This window comes from Zonotrichia leucophrys, chromosome 1A (assembly GCF_028769735.1).
Source record: "Zonotrichia leucophrys gambelii isolate GWCS_2022_RI chromosome 1A, RI_Zleu_2.0, whole genome shotgun sequence".
Taxonomy (NCBI): domain Eukaryota; kingdom Metazoa; phylum Chordata; class Aves; order Passeriformes; family Passerellidae; genus Zonotrichia; species Zonotrichia leucophrys.
Window position 1 is genome coordinate 33,177,076 of NC_088170.1, and position 20,212 is coordinate 33,197,287.

Sequence of the window (20,212 nt, forward strand, 5' to 3'; positions counted from 1 at the left end):
TCAGTTGCACAAAGGCAACATGGAAATGGGTAGATGTGGAGATTAGACAGCATCAGAAATACATATGTGCTATGCTGTTGGAAAAACAGAAAGTGACAGACAAACAGTGACTCCAAAACAAACTTCACCTTGGAATCTATAGACAGTTGTTTCACCTGTAGATATTGGTGCTTCTGAAAGAATACTGCACCAAGCCTGGGCACTACAGTTCTCTGAAACCACTACAGCAGGGTGAACAAAAAAGAACCCTGACAATTACATGTAATGAGAGAAATAACAGGTTGTTGTATTTAGATTAGGATTTTCATGCTTCAGTTCTCTGCCACTGCTCAGGATCCCTCACCATGTTACAACTTCCACATGATTTCCATTCACATTACTCATTCTGCATCACAGATGGGTCAGATGATATTTTCCATATCACAGCATGGGAAATTTTGTTTTATAGAACCCCAGTTCCTTTAACAATCACACAGCACTGCTCTTGTGGGGAAATGAAAGTTATAAATGGGACAGCCAGCATCAGAACTAGAACTGAGGTGCAGCTTTTTAGGGTGAGGTGCCCCCTAAAAAAGGGGGCACCACTAATTTCCTTCCTGCCTGCACCCTTTATTTCAATATATAGGCAGAACAAAGGGGAGGCAGTGACCTTCAAGGCATTCTCTCTGTTCCACATGACTTGATTGATAAAGAAAGGACAGAGAGGCACAGCAGTGGTCCAGCAACATTACAACTTCTACTACAAAGCGATAGGGAGAAAAAAAAATCAGTTAAGAAGGAAAAGGAGAGGCAAGAGTGGCATACTTAGAGCAGAAAAAAGCCAGTGGCATATGACAGTCCCTGCTAATTGAAGAAGTCCTGGCACCTGAGAGTCCTGGAGTCTAAATGTGCTCATGGGCAACTCTAGCACCCAAAAGAGCTCCAACAGAAGTAAAAGCATGTCTTTTCCTTTTGTGCTAATATGAACCAAACATACAAAATCCCCCAAAAAATTAAAAGCAACAGATGTCTTGAAGCAACATGAAAATTCACGGGGGCCTATGCTTGTTGGACTCAAGCCAAAAACTAAGAAGATCCATCAAATACCCATAATACTTTCCTACTGTGTGATACTCCACATATCAATGTTTCAACTCACTAAGTGTTTAGAAACACTGTATCTTCAGAGGAAATGAGCTGGATTGTTGGTTCAGGAATCTCAGTTCCTCAGGCTGAGCAAATGCTATAGAAATGTCTGAAGAAGATAAGTTTGTCTCTGACCGGACAGCATAAATGCTGTGATGACCAGATATGATGTTATGTCAATGCCAGCAGGACGTTAAGGCCACTCTACAGTGGCTCAGGAAGTTTTTTTAATTTACTGGAAGCAGGCAGAGTATGCCCTGCCCACACTGCTCCCTGGGGCTGGCAGCAGTCTGCCTCCTCCTGCTCTGCCATCCCCTGCCTTGCATAAGCAAAGGTAACCCAGAGGTCACAGCAATTTCTGTCTGAATACATGTCATACAAGATATCTCCTGGCTCAGGAGCCCTTTTCTGTTTGCTTCAGATATTGCTGCCTGCTAAGAGAAGCAGAATCATTTTAGCCTTGAGAATGGACTGTGCTTACGAAGGCATCCCCATCTCCAAGTCCATAGTTGTCAACAGGCTTGGGCTGCAGGACAAGCACAAGCCATCTCTCCTTCAGTTTGCCATGGAGGCCAAAGAAAAGGGTTTCAATCTTCATCACAAAACAGCATATTTAATATGCAATTGTCAGCAGTAAACTTCTGATCAACTGGACAAAATGAATTCATTTCTGATTTTACAGCTACAGGCTGAATATTTTTGCTCCATAGGGCACAGGAGAAAGGGGGTGACCACAAGGCTTCTCACTCCTTTTCTCCCTAGTTCTCCACCCCATTAATCAAATCATGCCCAGTCATGTGGCATGTATGGTACGGTAGCTACATAACCAAAGAATCTCCCTCCATTTTGGATCTTTTCTCAGTCTGTGAGAGCCATTCTGCAACTCTCCCTCTCAAAACAGCAAGACGTCAATCACAGAGCAGTCTGTGTCTGCAAAAGAGGACAGGGGTTTGGGAGGGAGAGTCTGAAAGACTACAAAACAGGAAAATCAAAGTGCAAAATCTACAGGTGTTGAAAGAAACTCAGTAATAACCTGCTGGCAGCGCACAAATTCACTGGAATGAGATTATGTGCTGTCAGTTTCCATCAGTCCTCTCAACTGATCGCACCATTTGATACATGCAAGCAAGATTCTCAGGCGATGGCAGATGAATACAACTCATTTTTTCCATCATTTGAAAGTCATTAGGATGAGAGTGCTGCATGCACCAGAAGCATCAAATTACGCACCCATCACAGGATCAATCCCCATTATCCCCTGGGTTTTTGCAAATGAACACTGCAAATTAAATACTTCAGTGAAAGCACTTATAATTTGTTTTCTTGGTTAGCAATGATTTAATTATGCCCATTTTTAAAACACAAGATAAACAAAAGTTCTTTTTCACACACCTAACAAATCAGTATTTTACCCCTCCCTGTCACAATTGCAAAGTTATGATGTGACTGTAGAAACTAAAATCCAGTTTTAAAATAATATCTTATTTGGTTGCTATTAAACCTATTAATATTAGCATTACTAAGGATTACTTGAAACGGTAGGAAAGTACAATTCACAAACAACCAGAAACAGCAGGAAAGGGGGAAAATACAGCAATACCAACTTGCAAATATTTTTATCCATCTGTACCATATGCAAATCAAGACATGCCTTAACTTAGGCTCCCTGCCTGTGACAGCACTACACAGATTGCTAGATCAAGGCACTCAGAGGCACAGAATGGGCTGAACATATGATATTTAGACCTCATAAAATATTTTATGATATTTTGATTTTCTGACCAAAGACACAAGTATCACCAAGCATGGAACAAGCAGGCTCTGTACGTCTGTCACCTGTCTGTCATAATCTTTAACATGAAATGTAATACCCTGCTTTAGGTTTGCTGGATTTCTTCACAGAGTAAAACAATCGACACAGGGAGAATTAATCTGGGGAATACATCCCCTCATCCAGTATGTCTCAGAGGATAGCAAAGCCATTCAAGGTGTTGCTATGTACATGACAATATACAGAACAGCAAGCAGAGGAAGCAGAAAAACACTTCACAGCATATGTAAATTGAAACTGAAGTCTGTATACAGAAAATGAGAACAAAATGTAATATTTATTGAGTTCTATTCACTTGGAACATAAAGCTGGAATTATAATAACAGGTGTTCTCAGATATATGCTTGAATGCCAGGAAATTACTTCTCTGCAATTTTTGTCTACTACAAAGTATATGCTAGCAATTTAGCCCCAAATTAGCATTTCTATGTCTCAAGGCCAGTTTATTTTCTGCTACCATTCTATGTATTGTATGTACAGCATCTTCCACACAGTATTAAAAAATAATTTTAAAAAACCCAAAAAACACACCAACCAAAAAAAGCACCCACCACTCAACAAACTTTTAATACAACTTGGTAAAAGTAAATCTTTCTAAACTGCAACAATCCCAGATATTACTACAGATAACCACCGCACATTATCCCACAAGAGGAAAAGGACAGAAGGTAGGCTTAATACTGGACTTCTCTATTTCCAAAAGGACCTATTGCCACAAAGGATTAAATTGTTTTCTCTCCGTGAAAAAGTAGACAAACACTACTGAAAATGGAACTATATGTTCTCAGCCCCTTCATACCCCATTCTATGCAAGCCACTGCAGAGCAGTGTGCCCCCTCTTTCACAGCTGTACACAATCTCCAAAGTAGCTGGTAAGCTGATAGACTCAAAATATTATTTCTAAAGTTCTTTTTGAATCACTATCATACTTCAGAGCAGTAGATGTAATTCCAGTTCCACAAGTTGCTTTAGTCCCTAGTCCCAGCAAATCATTAAAACAAGGGAGGCACTTTATACACTTCATCTTTTAATAAGTTAGAAGCTATGATTCTATACAAAAAGTCACCCTTGTGGCCCCTTCACAAGCCACATACACTGTCCTAATTACTTCAAGTAACTAAATTCAGTTGTGTAATTCTGAGCTAATTCTTTTTCCCCCGAGTAGGCAGTCAGGATTTTAATGGAAAATGTGCAGATGTGAATATCCAACTGTGTGCATTCTCTTATGTGTATGTTCATGCTTCATAAACCTTCTACCACAATTTAATTTTCACTGGATCATAAATATCTGAAGAAAATTGAACTCAGAGGATTTTCACAGAGTAAACACTTTAAACCTCAGAGCTGGAGTCTACTCCCTGCTGTTATGCAAGCAGTTTCAAGCAGTGAAATGCATTCTGGGGCTACCAAACACAGGACTTGTCACTTAGTGATTGATTTCTCCATCTTCCCAAACAGGTCACAGATATTTGTTTCAGTCAAGGATGGCATATTCTTATCATCTACCAATGACAAAGCCAATTCTTTTTCCTACTGGGCCAGATACAAATCAAAATTCAAGACAAATGCTCCATAGTGAATCAATACTCACCAACCAACCACCTCTCTTGAGAACAATTAAGCAGCATTTTTGCCGTCTGATCTTCCCAGAGGAGTGAGGGACAGCTTTAATTCTGCTTTGCATCCTTTAGAGCAAACTACTGAAATATTCAGGTAAACATGAAGCCAACCTTTTGCTCCCACCTCACCTTTTTCCCAGCCAGGGCTGTCTCCCTCAGATAACTCTAGCAACGGAAATTCTCACTTTTATGGCCAAATCCCAAACTTCTGTGACAGAATTCACAACTAGCAGATGCAGCTGTTAATAATCCCTTTATAACCTTGCAAAAAATTGATGCCTGTATCCAATTCTGCAATCATTACTTCTGAAGCCACAGAACCCCTTCCTAAGGAGAAAGATCTTTAGAAATATCAGAAAAAGCTGTGTGACTGAGTCATCAGTTAAAGCTTGTTTCATTCCAAAGGTACTTTTGAGAAGTTTGTGTCTGTCCATGTGCTGTCCTAGAGGAAAAATAAATACAGCAATCTCAACAAAAATAACAGAAGAAATAAGTTTTTGTATTGACTGCAAAAGAATAGCCAAATTCATTCCAAGGACAGAATTAGGCTGGAAACTAACACAAGAATGCAGTTCCAGTGGAAAGAAGATGTTTTGACCCTGAGAAGAAGTAAAGGCAAAAATACCACAGAGAGGAACCTTGCTTTGACCAAGAGTCACTGCTACTTTCCCACACAGCTGTAAATCAGGATCCCATAGATGCAATAAACAGCAAAAAGCTCATATAGCAACAAACAACAACAGAAAAACCCCAAGCAAAATTTATTCCAAAAGAATATGAAAATGGTATCTCGAAGAGATAAAAGGCATATTTGCACTCCAATTTACAATTCTTAAAATCATGCCTTTTTATCTTGTTTTCAAATTACTGTTTTTCCCCAGTTTTCTCAAGAGCTACATTTCTGGACTACATGTAGCCAAGCAAAGTCAATCCGAGTACAAAAAGCAGCCTACCACTTGAGTCTCTGAAAAACACAGGTGAAGACATCTCTTCAGGAAGGGTGCAGACATTTCTGTACTTCTCCCCTCTCTAGTGTTTACACACCTGGGTGTCAGCCTCAGGTAGCTTTCCAGACTTTCATCTGTCATAGTATGTACAAGACACTGTAATAAAGAGCCAGTTCTAAGCTTCTCACTTGCAGTCAGCATTGCCAAGTGCAACTGCATGTGAAGGGCAGCAGAGCAGATGCTTCAGGCACCCTGCTGAAAAGAAATGAATTTTCAGGAGCCAGGGAAGATGACCCAGAGGTGCAAGGAAGTTGAGAAAGAAGCATGAAGAAGCCCTTTTGGGGGCTGTGATCAGAGTCCTTTTTGTTCTGAGGTCTATGGGATATCTCACCCCAGTAATCTGTGCCCACTATGAAGCCAAAGCAGTTCTTGAAGACTGTTGTGCTACATTGGTGGCTGTGTCTTGAGGCAGCTGGGGCGGCAGAGCAACCCATATGCCATGCATGTGAGACAACATGTGCTGTTAAGAAAGCAACATGATGATCTCCTCCTCTCCTTTCCCATGGAGTACTGGGCACTGCTCGTGGTCTGCACACACACAGGTACAAACATGCCCATTCCTACCCTGAGATCTTTCCACACAGAGGCAGAAGTCCCCATGCTTGGTGTCTCGTTCCTGGTACATGCAGAATTACACACGGGACTTCAGCTGAGGGTGTGGAAAAATCTCCTCTATGAGCAGAGGTAAGCAAGTGGGAAAAGCAAGCAATGGATGAGAGGAACAAATGTGACATGACACTAAGATGCTCTGAGATCTCAGACACTGAAATCTGTGTGAGGGCCTCTCAGTGGCATTTAAATCAGTTCTTCCCAGCAGTCAGGGAACATGCAGCATTAGGATTCCTGGTGGTCCAATTTAGTGCAGACAGAACAACAGCTTTAGCACCCAATTAAACAAACTTTTCTCCACCATCCACGTTTATCTATTGCCTCTAACAAGTGCCCCAGCTGCCTGTGGTTAAAAGCTACCCCGTTGTGTGTCCCAGTTTAACTGTGGTACTTGTTGACAGTGATGGCCTAGAGGACAAGAGTATAAAGGGGCTAAAATGTGGAAACCTCCTTTTAGGAGCCTGTGAGGATCAATAGCAGGTAAGAATGGCAGCTTGGATGTAGGTTTTGGCTCAGGACACTCTCCTAACAACACTGATGAGGGCTATAGCAGCAGTGACCCCTTCCATATGTACCTATCTGTACCTGCACACACACACCTGTGCAGCCTGATGCTTAAATTTGTGGTCTAGCATCTGATACTGATTGCCACAAGAGACTTACAGCATGTCCCTGTACGGCCATTATTGTACCACAGACAGATAATCAATGGCACCTCTTCTCAGGACTCCTGAGTGCCTACGGGTGCTTGTGCAGCAGCAGATGCAGAATGTACATATCCCCATGATGTGCTAGGGAACAGACAGCCAATGGACAGCTAGATCCAGCTGCATCAGCAATGTCCTGAGGCACGCTGCCACCTGGTTGTAGTTTAGAGAGATGACAGCGAGCACCCTTCACTCCTTCAGCTTCCTTCACAGCAACGTTACCTGGCATCCAGAAAAGTGTTGTGTTTGTTGTTGCAGAGAGGATGAAGGGTAATGAAGGTGCTATTTATCAGTAGAATCTGGCAGTTCTTCAAGACATGACAATTCAATGTGGATGCACTGAAAAAAAATACTTTCCCCTTTTCAGCCCCTATGGTACAAATTTACTTAAAAACACTACATTTGATGGGTTCTGGTTTGTCTAGATCAATACCTGCTTGTCTAAAAACAGAAACAATGCTCCACAACAAGCAGGGTAACACATCTAGACTGCCTAAGGACTTTATCTAAGTATGGACTGTGTTGCTCTGGGTAAATTCAGTATGAAACACTGTCACTCACTACACATAGACATGAAAAATCCCAACCTATAGAAGGCAATGGAATGAGGCATTCAGTCCTTAAGGTGAATGTGGTCTGTTGACACATCTGCCTGTTCAGAATATCCTCTGCACATGTCTTGGAACTTATACATATATACATGTTTAATGTCTATTAAACTTGTATTTTCAGCTTAAAACAGACAGTTTTTAAGAGCTGTATTTTTACCCACATAACCCTGGATCAAAGTGGCTTAAAAGTATACAGCTTTATCTCCAGTGATACAGAAACATTCCTGTAATTGACACTGCCCTGTATCATGATCAGTCTCTCGCAGTGGTCCTCTCCAAGGTACAGTTTGGACCTTTCTTAATACCTAGTACTTGCAGAGTTTATACCAAGACTCTGGGAGCAATTACCAGAATGGAATGATACAGTTCAAAAGTAAGGCATTCAAAAAGGTTTTAGAAAAAAGAAAGGCTGCAGGTGAATTAATTTTTTTACCTTCAGTCATTTAAAATGCTTAGAGAATTTACTTAAGAAGACAATACATTCTATTCAGACCTTTCCTGGTATCTTTTATTTTCTGGCTGTCAGCAAGAAGAAAACGTTACCTTATGTTACACAGTCTATTGCTGAGAGACTTGATGCTGCCATTCATGTCATCTTTTTTTCCTTCACATTAATTAGAATTGAAGACTGAAATTGTGTGACTCTCAACACTCAGGAGATATGTAAATTACAAGGGAAAAACAGCTAAGGGCTTGCCTGCATGTGTTGCACACCAGATAAGGCAACACTCTTTCCTTCCCCTCTGCTATTACAGCATTTCCACTGCAGCATGCTTGGCCACACAATACCACAAAAGCTATTTATGGACTCTCCTATCAGTGTACACACAGTGGTTAACAACACAAGACTGCAGTAACCAGGAACATTTTGGTATGACATTTTTCTAAAGGAAACCTTATTCCCTTGATTTCTGCAGGAAAGGGAGGAGCTGCTCCAAAGCATCAGGCCTGTGGTTAAAGCACTGATGGAAGACCAGAGCTCTACCTTTGAAGATGAAATATCATTTTGGATGCTCATTTAAAATTAGTTTTAATTGATTCACTTGCATTACAAAGGCAGTAGCTTCTGAAAAGTGCTCACCTCAAGGAAGTGAAACCGCTGACACAATGTGAAGAGCTGAAAACAAAGTGATGCAGCTGACACACTCATCTCAGGGACATGGTGCATCTTGATTTTCTTAGATGGTTTCTGCCTAATGCTGTCATGCAAAGGCTCTTCAGAAACCCAAGCATGATTTTCAAAACATCCAGCTCTGGCCACTGATACTGAAAGACACTGAGAGACTTCACCTGTCACAAAACTCTCTAAAATTTGTTCCTGTATCAACTTTTACTGCTTGGGTGAGATAAGAAGAGGAATAATCACTGTTGTAGCACTTGATGGCCTTTAGTAAGTGAAAAATTGATCGATATTTTCCCCCCTCCCCCATGAGAATTTACAAAGTGAAAACAAGTATTCCTAGCAAAACAAAAAATTCAAAGTCTTCTCAACAAAATCATATATTATTGTTTAAAACTTTAATGTTAATTAAAATAAAATAAGGTGACTAGAAAAGCAATTATACCTTGGATTTTCAGATCAAAAAATCTGACCAATGTTTCATTCTTATGGATGTGATAGGATCACCAAGTCTGCTTTATCTCTTGGAAGAAAATTGTGTCCACTTTATATCTCTAAAGATTTGATTAACTTAACTTTATGTTTTATTCCATGAAGGACAAAAACTAAGGTAAACTGGCAGCAGATAATCAGAGGCAGCACCAACCCTCAGCAACAACTTGAACTGATGTGCACTCCTGGTGTCATGAGGAAGGATGCCAGTCCACTGCAACATCCCCCTTCCCTTCTCTTTCCCCCACCTTATGTTTGCATTTGCCCATTGTTGTGGACTGATAATGTTGCACAAACATAAAACTAGTTCTTGTGCCTGTAAATGGAAATAATATTTCATCTGGTATAAAAACCATGCTAAGGTACATACTTTATTTTCTTCCCATATTTTTGTGTTGAATACTCTACTGTATCTTCAGGGGTTTGAGCTCTTACTTCTAGATCATTTGATATAACAAACCAAATATACAGTCCTCAGATAAATACATGAATGGAAGCCATCACCTTTGCTATTAAAAAAGGGCTATTTAAGTCATATAGTACAGAGAAATAAAATGCTTCAGCTCCTCTCAGACACCATTTGGGAAAGAATTATTGTGTTAGAGGCACACAAGTATCATAGTTTTATTTGCCACAGTTGTAGCAATTAGGTTTATTGCTATACAAGGTGCTAACAAAGAGTAGCAGAGCCTGTCTGGTTTTCAAATTATTTTGTGCCTTTGATGGCATTTTTTAAACAGCTGCTTTCAGAGCTTCCTCTTTCTTGTTCACCAAACCACTCTGAGAAATATCGCAACAGGAACAAGCAAGTGCTTTTAAAACCATGGTAAGAACATCACTGTGAACCACATCTTTAAACAAACTGCTGTCCTCTTTAGAAGGAAATTCTGACTGTGAGTTATTCCAATGTGAAAGACAACAAATGTTATTTTGATTTGTATTTCATGGGTCTTTCCCAACACTAATGGGGGCAGCCTCACAGCCCTCCTCCAAAGACAATGGTTGTGATTTCCCCTCCTGTGGGGGAACAGAGACAGTGAAACCAGATGAGTGCCTTGTGGGTCACAGAGATAGGTTGGGGTACATGGGAGCTCAGCTCATGGTGCTCTCAGCTACCAGATCCACGTTGTGACCCAAGCCTGGCAACCACTTCTTCCCAGACAGATTGGTCACTGCTGCTGCCCAAAGTGAAATTCTTCAGCCAAAGGAAAACTGGAAGGGAAGGGACAAATCTTTGACACCTTTTTGCCCTTTTCTAGCTCTTTACCTTCTGAAGATCTTAAACACTTGATTACCAATGGTAAACAAGGAGACATATCAACCCCTTCACTTCAAGCCAGCTGGTAGGTAACCAGCAGCACCCAAACAGGCACTGCACCATAACAACAGGATGACTTCTTACCACTTGCCAATGTTATAACACAACAGGATTGATTCAGCTGGATCCTCCTCTTCTTTCCAGATCATGCAGAAACATGGTGAACTATAGAAAATTAAAATTGCTGCCCACCTGTAACTCAAACAATCAAAAGCCTCAGATGTTGACCTGGCCCTGCCGTCCTGTAGCACAGGAAAAAATATCTGGCAATATACACATTGCCAAGTTGTTTATTACTGAATCAGATTGCATCCATACATATCCTAAGCAATCTGTTACTAGGTGCTGATTTATTTAATAACTTAATGGACTTTGAATAGTTTCCAGAAAAGAATGCTGGACCTCAAGGTTGTGTTGTTATTTTGTTCAAATGAAGCAACAATAGCTGAAAACCTCTCATGAGTCCTCAGCAGAGGTAGGAAAAAAAATAATTCTGCATTGTGGCAGACCTTGAAATCAGATCAAAGAGCAACTGTGAAGCATCCCCTTTTAAACTACAAGAGTAGATGAAAAGAATCCTTTACCCTTATGCTCTTAAAGTGAGACTAGATCTACAGCTTGGAGAGACCGGTTCAGAAACAATCACAATCAACAAATCTTTCACAAGATGTAAACTGTTCAGTATACAACAGATCTTTGAACTGGATGATCTTTGAAGATTTATTCTGTCATACCTTCATTCCTGTAATCATCGTCAAAGTGAAACTGAAATACCCAGTTTTAGCATTAGCTAAATGTAAACAGATCTTCTATTTCTGCAGACTGTTTTGCATTAAAATATGCCAAAATGTCTTGCAGAGTCCATTAAGTGGCATTCTTTTTTGCATGAGAGGAAGGGCAAATGATTCTCAGAAAACTGCAATGGCCCCCCCTGGAAGAGCCCTCAGGATGCTCTGTGGACTGGGAGCTGTGGTGATTGCAGACCACCAGCCCCTCCTTGGGGTACAATGACAAGACCTGAAGAGTGTTTCTTCTGATGAAGCAGACTTGTGGCTGTGAGACTGCATGCCAGATGAAGTTTGTTGTACCTCCCAAAGGCATACTTTGGAGTCTTCCTGGGTCCAAGTGGCATCCTCTTGCTGCCTCAGGCAGCTGATGCTCCCCCAAGCACCTCCCTCTCAGTCCTGGGGGTGGTGGATTGTGAGAGTGGAGAAGCCCACTGGAGATTAATTTGCCACATGCGCTTTGGCACAGGGATGCCCCACGCTGAAGGACCAAGCTGGGCAGTTGGGCAGTGCTGGAGGCAGGTGGCAGGCATGGTGGGTGCCCAGGGCTGGTGGTGTCAGCACAGACACCCACACAGATCAGCTTTCTCCTTAACTCACTGAGCAATGCAGGCTCAGCAGGTAGCAGAGCCTGGGTATGGTCTTCACTAACTGAGATCTGAGTATCAGACAAGATCCAGGGCCCAGACTTTCAGTAAACACTGGAAGAAACACAGAATTGGGCTCAAAACTCAATGCCTCTTGCTGCTGGTTGAGGAGATGTTTCTGAACTCCTTAGTCACACAGCCTTGATATGAGGTCTCAACATGGATCTGAAGAGACCACAGCTACAATTGTCATAAATACATAATACAATCCCACTGCTAAATCTAGAGAGTGGCACTGCATTTCCCCATAAAAACTTCTGGTTTATTCTGTGCTACTGGATAAGATTTTGAAAAAGAATAAAATAAATATTTGCTAATCTTTTCCTTTCAAGGGCAAAGCTGTACAGTTACACTCATGCTCTAGCTCTTCTGAAAAGGGGATGGTTACAGTAAATCTGGTTAGTTTCTGGTCTCTTTATAAACACAACACACAGGTTTCTCTGTGCATCCTTATTGTTGTGTCAAATAAATGTGATTTTGTTTTTTTCATAAAGTTCAAAAAATCGTGAATTTACAAATTCATAACAATTTCAAATAAAATCTATATTCACATCTCTGAATATTGTAATCTGTCCTTAAAAACATGTCTAGCAAGTGCCTGTAAGCAACATGGTGAGCCCAAGTGAGCTACACACTTAGCAAGAGCTTGAGGAAGTGAATTTTTCTGAAAGTCAAAATGCAGCACCTGCCTGAACTGACCACAGATGATACAGGCAAAACTGCCTGCTCCATGAGTTTCCCAGTATTCCAGCTTCCTTTCTTAGAAAACACTCCTGGCCAGCTGAAGGCACTGGTGTCTTCTGGCAGCCTACATGCAGACCTGCACTCTATTTCCCCCTTTAAGCATGTTAAACCTGACAGGGACCTCCCTGTCTGCCAGCTGCAGTGTTCCCAGAAAAGTTGATGCAGAGAGCCTGTCTCCTGAAGGTCCACAAGGAGCCTGCCTATAAGAACACCATGAGCCCTTGTCCCTTGTAAGGGCCTAATCTGAAACCACACTAGAGATGGCAGAACAAACTACTCTGTTTCACTTCTGTGGGTCTTTGAGTAGCCAAGGTCTTGCTGTAATTATGTATCTACACAGAGTGTGTGCTCTATCCATCTATACAAAGTACAAGATTATATTACAGTATTATATCACAGACTAATTTTGGTATTCCTTAGTATCCCTTAATCTGAAGGGGGGCAATAACTCTCAGAACAGGTAAAGCAGAAGGACTTGTGTTGTACCTTGCGTGGAGATCTTGCTGATTTATCCATTTCCAATAAATTCATCTAATCATCTAGAAGCAGTGAAGTTAGGATTTGAGAGCAGCTCTAGAGCCCACTGAAGTCATCAGGTACCTCATGGCTTTCTGGAAGCTTTGGATTCAGAGTGCAACAGCTGTTCAGAACCTAAACCTGGGAAAACAGAATGTACAAGAATAAACAGAGCTGATCACAACTGCAGATACAGAGCTTGTGGCAGCTTGGTCTACTTGTACTCAGAGAATCTAGGGTAGAGGACATGACAGGCTTGGTTTCTGCAAGGAGATGGGGCTCATGCGTCCCTTGCAGGGAGCCCAGCTCCAAGTAAGATTTCCCTCATTAACAATTATTTTTCTTTTCCTCTTGCAGCACACGTTGGAAGGATGCAACAGAGCAGAAGGCTAAAAGCTCAACTACCCAAAGCTCTCCATCCTAATGCACTCCTCTAGAGCATAGCAGGGCTTTGAAGAAAGACAAAACCAGGCAATGAGTACTCCAGTGGCAGAATTTACTGCAGAGCCCTGAACAACAAACTGCAAGACAATGCATTATATTATGTTTTAGAGCCTATGCCACTTCCAGCTCACCCAGATTCACACATTGATCCTGCAGCAGGATTCATACAAGCATGAAGGCTGACATAATACTAATTACCCATGTCCATTAGTGGAACCTCTTTTCCTGCACAGCTTGTAGCATCTACAATAATTTTCCAGGGGATGCACCAAGAGGTGTAACTGAAACAAAATTCCCTCATATGAGAAGCATGGATAACACATCGTTTTCTGTGCTGCATGTTTAATCCCTTTGTGCAAATTCTTGTACATTTGTGCACCTTTGAGGTAAAAAGTATGATAAAATCAGCACTATTCTTTTTATGACACAGATAGAATTTTCCAAAATCCAATCCTCTGTTAAAAATGCAAAGATAATACAAAGGTTGCAAATGCATTAAAAAGTAAGCAGTATAAAATTAAGCTGAGTTTTTTTACTGCTGCTGCTATTAGAAACAGATCAGAGTCTGAGTGTAGCCATGATATTTTCTGAAAAATCCTTTCCAAAGGATTTTTCCTCCTGAGACACTGAGAGGCCTCAGGAACAACATGTAAACAATGATTATCTGCTGCTCTGGAATGCAACAGGTTCATCTGTGATTGGTCTCGTGTGGTTGTTTCTAATTAATGGCCAATCACAGTCAGCTGGCTCAGACTCTCTGTCCAAGACACAAGCCTTTGTTATCATTCATTCCTTTTCTATTCTTAGCCAGCCTTCTGATGAAATCCTTTCTTCTATTCTTTTAGTATAGTTTTAATATAATATTTATCATAAAATAATAAATCAAGCCTTCTGAAACATGGAGTCAGATCTTGGTCTGTTCCCTCATCCTCGGACCCCGGTGAACATTGTCACATCTGGGTGTCACAAACTACAATGCTTTGGCAGATGTAAAAAAGCCCTAGCAAGACATTGCATGGTTTTCAGTCTCTTCACCTCACACAAAGCTGAGAGATTTTCTAACATAGAGAAATAAACCAACAGCCACATACACATAGAGTGAGATCTTGTACACAAGTGTAAGCAAGCCTTTGAGGCTGGCACTCAGACATGCTGAAGGCAAGTAAAGGTCAGCCCATCTTCATACCTGACCATGAATAGCAAGGAGAGGGCTGGAAAAATACTATGTTATTCTTTTATACCTGAGACCATACTTAGATGCCAGGGAATGTTAAAACAAACAACTGTGATAAAAGGCTTCTCTTTGTGATGGAAGAAAAAATAGGAAGAAAGAGAAAAGATGGGAGAAAACCACTAGAACACGCTGTGGAATGTTGTGCCTTGCCAGCAACATTAGTCTTCCTACAACTATAAGCCTTCCTGAATACAGGAGGCTGTAGAGCCACAGGAAATCTCTCCTCAGTAGCAAACCAAAACCCACTTTCTCTACTTGTATTATCCTGAACACTCTACATGTTTTCTTTCATATAGGAAAAAACCTGGAATTAAAGAATCTGGCATAATCTTTGAAAATCTTGTTTCTTGGTCTCTCAATTTCAGCAACATAATGCTAAAGGTAGAAAATACTTTATAAAATAACCTTCTGTCTCCATAAAACATGTTTATAAAAAACAAAAGACACACCAGTAACTGCTGTCTCAAATCTACATAAAACAAATTTACACTCTTAAAATTATAAGTCAAATGAGACTTCAAAACAAAGCTATAATAATTACTCCATTATTATCACACTTCTAATGAGAATATACTAATTTTTGGAAGTCAACTTTTTTTCCTAAAAGTTAAACCCCTTTTTTTCAAAGAATTGGAGAATTAAAACCATTCAATTCATCTAATAATGCAGTGTGGGACTGCATAAATGCAAATGTGCTGCTGAGCATAATCAGCACTATACACCTGAGAGTCACAGAGTCCTGTTTAGCTGAGTAAGGTTTCCTGGATGAGCAGGGAGCTCTGGCATCCAGCCCATGTAATCAGCATACCAGCTTGTCATGGCAGGCTGTACACAGACATGGACATGTTTAGATATTTCAGAAGTTTTTTATGACTTACCATATGTGTCTGAAGTCACCTCAATCTGTACTGAAATTACCAGAAACTGCTATAAATGCTGTAGTTACTTTTTTTCCCAAATATATATAATTTTGGTATCTAGTAGTTTGTGTCACACCAATAAACTCATCATGCATTGGAGTGTGAATTCACTGCTGAAAGTGTTGATGCTGTTGAAAGATTATATCAAGGGCACGGGGAAACATGATTAAGTTCCACATCACTGAGTTCTCTCACTTTTGTATAACACATACAGTCACTGTTACATGAAAAAAAAAAAAACTTTATTACAATGAAAGGGAAATATCAACTAAAGAGAAATAATGTCAAGCAGAAGCGTAAATCACAGGCAGGTCTGACAAACCAATACCATGTATTAAAGTTGCTATGGATGCCCTGAGGCAGAGCAGCAGAGTTTTCTCAAGTGTCATGAAAACAGACAATTGAAGGTACACTGTACATTTGCTCCAAACTGTGCTCACCTGCAGCTGGCGTTCAGCATGCGGCTGGCACTGAACCTGCGGCCAGCAAAGCTGCGCCCGTCTGCTCCCAAGGGGAACCTGGCCCAAGTCTGTGAGCTCAGCCATTCAGGAGGAAACACTGCAGTACTCCTTGAACCATGGAGGGAGGGCAGTGATGGAAAAGGTTTCATATGATCTTCCAAGGCAGCTGCATTTTTGGACTCTTTTCTTCTACCACCGTATTTTCAGTTTTCAGGTTTGTAGTCTTACACTGGCTGTAATTTCCATACTTTTGACTAGATTTAGTTAGCCTAGCTCCCTATGAAAATCAGATTTCCAGGATCAGTCTGTTTATATGTATGTAATAAACTTCTAATGATCTCAGGCCAATCAGACAGATACTGGAGATATCAAATTTGATGGGCTCAAATATGATGTGTATTTTGTAAAAACAGAGTGAGGGATACCAAGGTTTAGATTTTGTTGGCCAATTAACTTCAATGAGACAGGCTGCATGTAGCTGAGGAAACATTTGACAGAATAAAGGCTGTAAGAAAAAGTATAGGAACTGTATAGGATACATGGTAAAACCAGAAAATAGTAGTTTAATTTAGTTTTTAAAAGCCTGTGAATGAAAAGGCTCAAGACCATAGGAAACTGAGTTTCCACAGCATTCTCTGTAGCCACAGGCCTAGATATACACACCTTTGTGAACAATATCAATTTATAGCAACACCTATATTTAAGCTAGTATTAATGATGTGATTTTCATTACTAAGCTTTATTGTCTTCTATAATAAATGGCATTGCTGCTAGAATCTGAGGGAATTTAACAGCCATGCTGGGCTGGCCATCTCTGCACAATGCTCAGTAAAGATGCTGCATAGTGTCTGTTTGCCTAAAAGAAAGAAGAACAGTCTGCATATGTATAAACTAGTTCAACAGAGAGAGTCAAAGCTTAATTAATGGCTCCTGGTTGATTTTAACCCCATTGCAAGCAGTGGTGGGCTAACACTGGGGATGGTGGTGGTGATGGTTGTGTGAACTGCACTGAGCAGCAGAGCAGTAACAGCTGAACATCAGTCCCAGCTGCTTCCAACACATCCATCTCTGGGTCACTTCTCATTCCAGCTCAAATAGTAATTTCCACAAGAAATAGACTTCTCTGCTTTCAGCAGGGCAGCAAAGAAACCCATATTTCTTAATACCACTTCTGGGAATTCTGCATTGCAGTTGTTGGAAGAAACTGCTAGTTTTATACCTAAAATTTAATTAAAGTATCTTTAGGATTTTTTCTCCTGTAATTTAGTGGGATTTCTCTCACAGGCTAACGAGAATTATTTGCAAACTGTTATGGCTACTGCAGACAAAAGAGGTCACCAAGCTGCAGCAGTAGCTGTAATTAACACAGGAGCATACGTCAATGCGTAATTGACTTCAGAAGGAACTCAGAGCAGCCACAGAACCACGTAGCTCTGCCAAGCTTTAGGCATCCAAACAGCAGCTACTCCTGCCACAAGCTGGAACAGGAGCAGGAAGAGACCGAGAGGACCCGTTTTTCCTGCAAGGATTTTTCTAAGATCATCTTCCTGGGATGCACAGTCACATCAGATCCATGAAACCTACCTAGGGATCCTCAGTTTATGTGAGCAACAGTGATGGCAGAATTTCAAAGCTCTTGACCAGCCAGCAATTATTTACCATGGCTTGAATGGCAGGACAGCAGGACTAGGTATGATGAATATGGGCTGCAGCTACCAAAATGTTAGATTGTGCCATTGGGTCAGAATGCAACATTTCAGCAAAAAGAGGAGCCTTAGGCAGTCATACAAGGAATCTAGGAGGAATGGGCTTGAAGGATGATTTTTTTTTTGCCTGTGAGAGCAATGTGCTGAGTGTTGTACAGAAGGAACAGCTTTTCTTTGAGAAGCAAGCTAATAATCACATTTTGTTCTCTGTAATTAGTCCTGATAGTGAAAGGTATAATCCATCACCCCCCCATCAGAAACATGGACAGCGACCATTTAAGAAAGTTAGAAAGCCCAGCCAGATGCACGCAGTGTTTTGCAAGGGTGGGACACCAAACATCCCTATTCTGAAATGAACCATAAGGTGGCACTGCTTTAAAACATTACCTGAGAAAATTTTCCCTGACATTTCCTATGCTCTACAAAACTCCATAGAGTTCCCACTTTTAATTTAAGTGAATCAAGTCATTCTACAGAAACTGCAGTGATACAGTGAGAGCGTACCTCATTGGCATTTGTACTTTCACATGTATTATTTTCTCAGAAATTGCTACGTCTTGTTCTGAAAACCAAAACGTCTCAGATACTTTGTTCAAGCACTGCAACATCCATTTGAAAATTTATGTTTTTGTGTGTAACAGCCAGACCTGTTTTCTCTTTATAAAACCTTTGACATGTAAGACCATAAAGATTCTGCTCTTTCTCTGAGCATGGCAAGAACAAACAAAGTCACTTCTGACAAGTTATTTTCTAGTTCACATCTAATGTACAGGACAAGCTGTCAGATAAATGCAGTCTTTGCAAGTGGAGTTGCAGGAAGTTCCTAGTGGATATGGTAAAATGAACTACAGAGACATCCTGTGTCGATTGATTTGCTGCTATATTAGACCTGGCCACCATTTTAAATGAACGGTGAAAGGGACATAAAGCCACCTACAGAAAGGAGACTATGTCAGTCTGAGAGAATAGTAGGAGTGTGATTCTTAACAAACTTCCTGAATGCAAAAATAAGGACCCTCCTGAATCTCCAAATCCCATGGGCACAGAGAACCAGCTGCTGGTTTTGTGCCAGGGTACAGTACCAGTTTTACATAGCACAAGAAAAAGAAATGGGTCAGAAAGTAAATGCTCACCAACTGCAGAACCTTCTGTTGGGTTGTCCTATAAGAGCCTAACTGATCTGAAAATAACAAGGCCATGAGTTCAGGTCCCCCTTGATCTTCTGTATCCAGCCAGTCTTCTGCCCTGCAAAGAACTCCTCAGCTTTCAGGCAGTCCTTTGCTGTGAACAATGCAAGGACTTTAAACCACTGTTATTTTTGCAGTCTCTACCACAAAGTATGGCTCACCCACCTCCAGCTACCACATGCTATGCAGAAGAACACATTAGGAAGAGACAGCAGAACTACCTGAATTTAGCTTTAGATATTTTCTTTCTTCCAGGTACTTTTGATTTAGCTTTGCATCCCAGTAGTGAGCTTGCACTTGGCACCCTTTCAACCAATGGATCAAAGTGTTCAAAAAGCCAGTGAGGTGATGGACAGGCCACAGACCCTGTTCCAAGTTAACCACATGGCAGAATGATAAAGCAGCATCTGCCTACAGCTGACTTCAGGATGGGCAATGGCCAGGAACTGACCCAGGCTGTGTGCTGACAGACAAACATCTATTCATTGATGCATCTCTTTGGAGTCATACATTCCCTCTGCCCATGCAGCAGAAGACACACTCAGTACACAGTCTGGCAGAATGCAAAGCAGTTAAACAGCTGGAGAGACACCACAACTGTCCACACATATCCACATGAGGATGTTCTCACTTACTATTACCTTACCTGCATTTCAAATGGGAGAATAGACTATTTCATGTCAAGAATGTAAACACAGATCCCATCAGAGTGCAGTGACTCAGATGATTTTGAGCTGATCCCTACCATTCTGGCAAGGTAATGGGAAGTTTATTTCAACTGCAGTTGGCTGAAAAACCTTCCATGGATTTAAAAACCAAAAGACAACAATAGTGGGAGACAGGAGGATGGATGAACTTGTGAATATCAACATTCAGAGTTAATAAAATTCTACCAGTAAAGTTCATATGATGAGTTTTAGTGTAGTTTTTATTTTCTTTTCCTATTTTGATCATCCAAGATAGTCTTTATTTCAAATATCACTATAGGAGTAGTAATTAATTCTAATTAAGTGGGATTTTCTCTAAATGAGCAAGAAAAACATTTCAAAACATTCTGAGCTTTGAACCTTAACAAAAAAGAGATTTATCTTTAAAACTTTAAAATACAACTTTTAGAGAAAGCAAGATT

General features: G+C 40.8%; 1 protein-coding gene across 3 annotated transcripts in view; it reads right to left on the reverse strand.

Moving 5' to 3' along the window:
* TMCC3 (transmembrane and coiled-coil domain family 3) overlaps positions 1-20,212 on the reverse strand; it is a 132,810-nt gene that overhangs the window by 98,544 nt on the left and 14,054 nt on the right. The window contains exon 2 of one of the 3 annotated variants that reach the window (XM_064702067.1): positions 13,102-13,272. The exons of the other annotated variants lie outside the window; for them this stretch is intronic. Coding sequence (XP_064558137.1) covers positions 13,102-13,146 — 45 coding nt within the window. The 5' untranslated portion in view covers positions 13,147-13,272. The remainder of the gene's footprint in view (positions 1-13,101; positions 13,273-20,212) is intronic. 3 annotated transcript variants of the gene reach the window in all.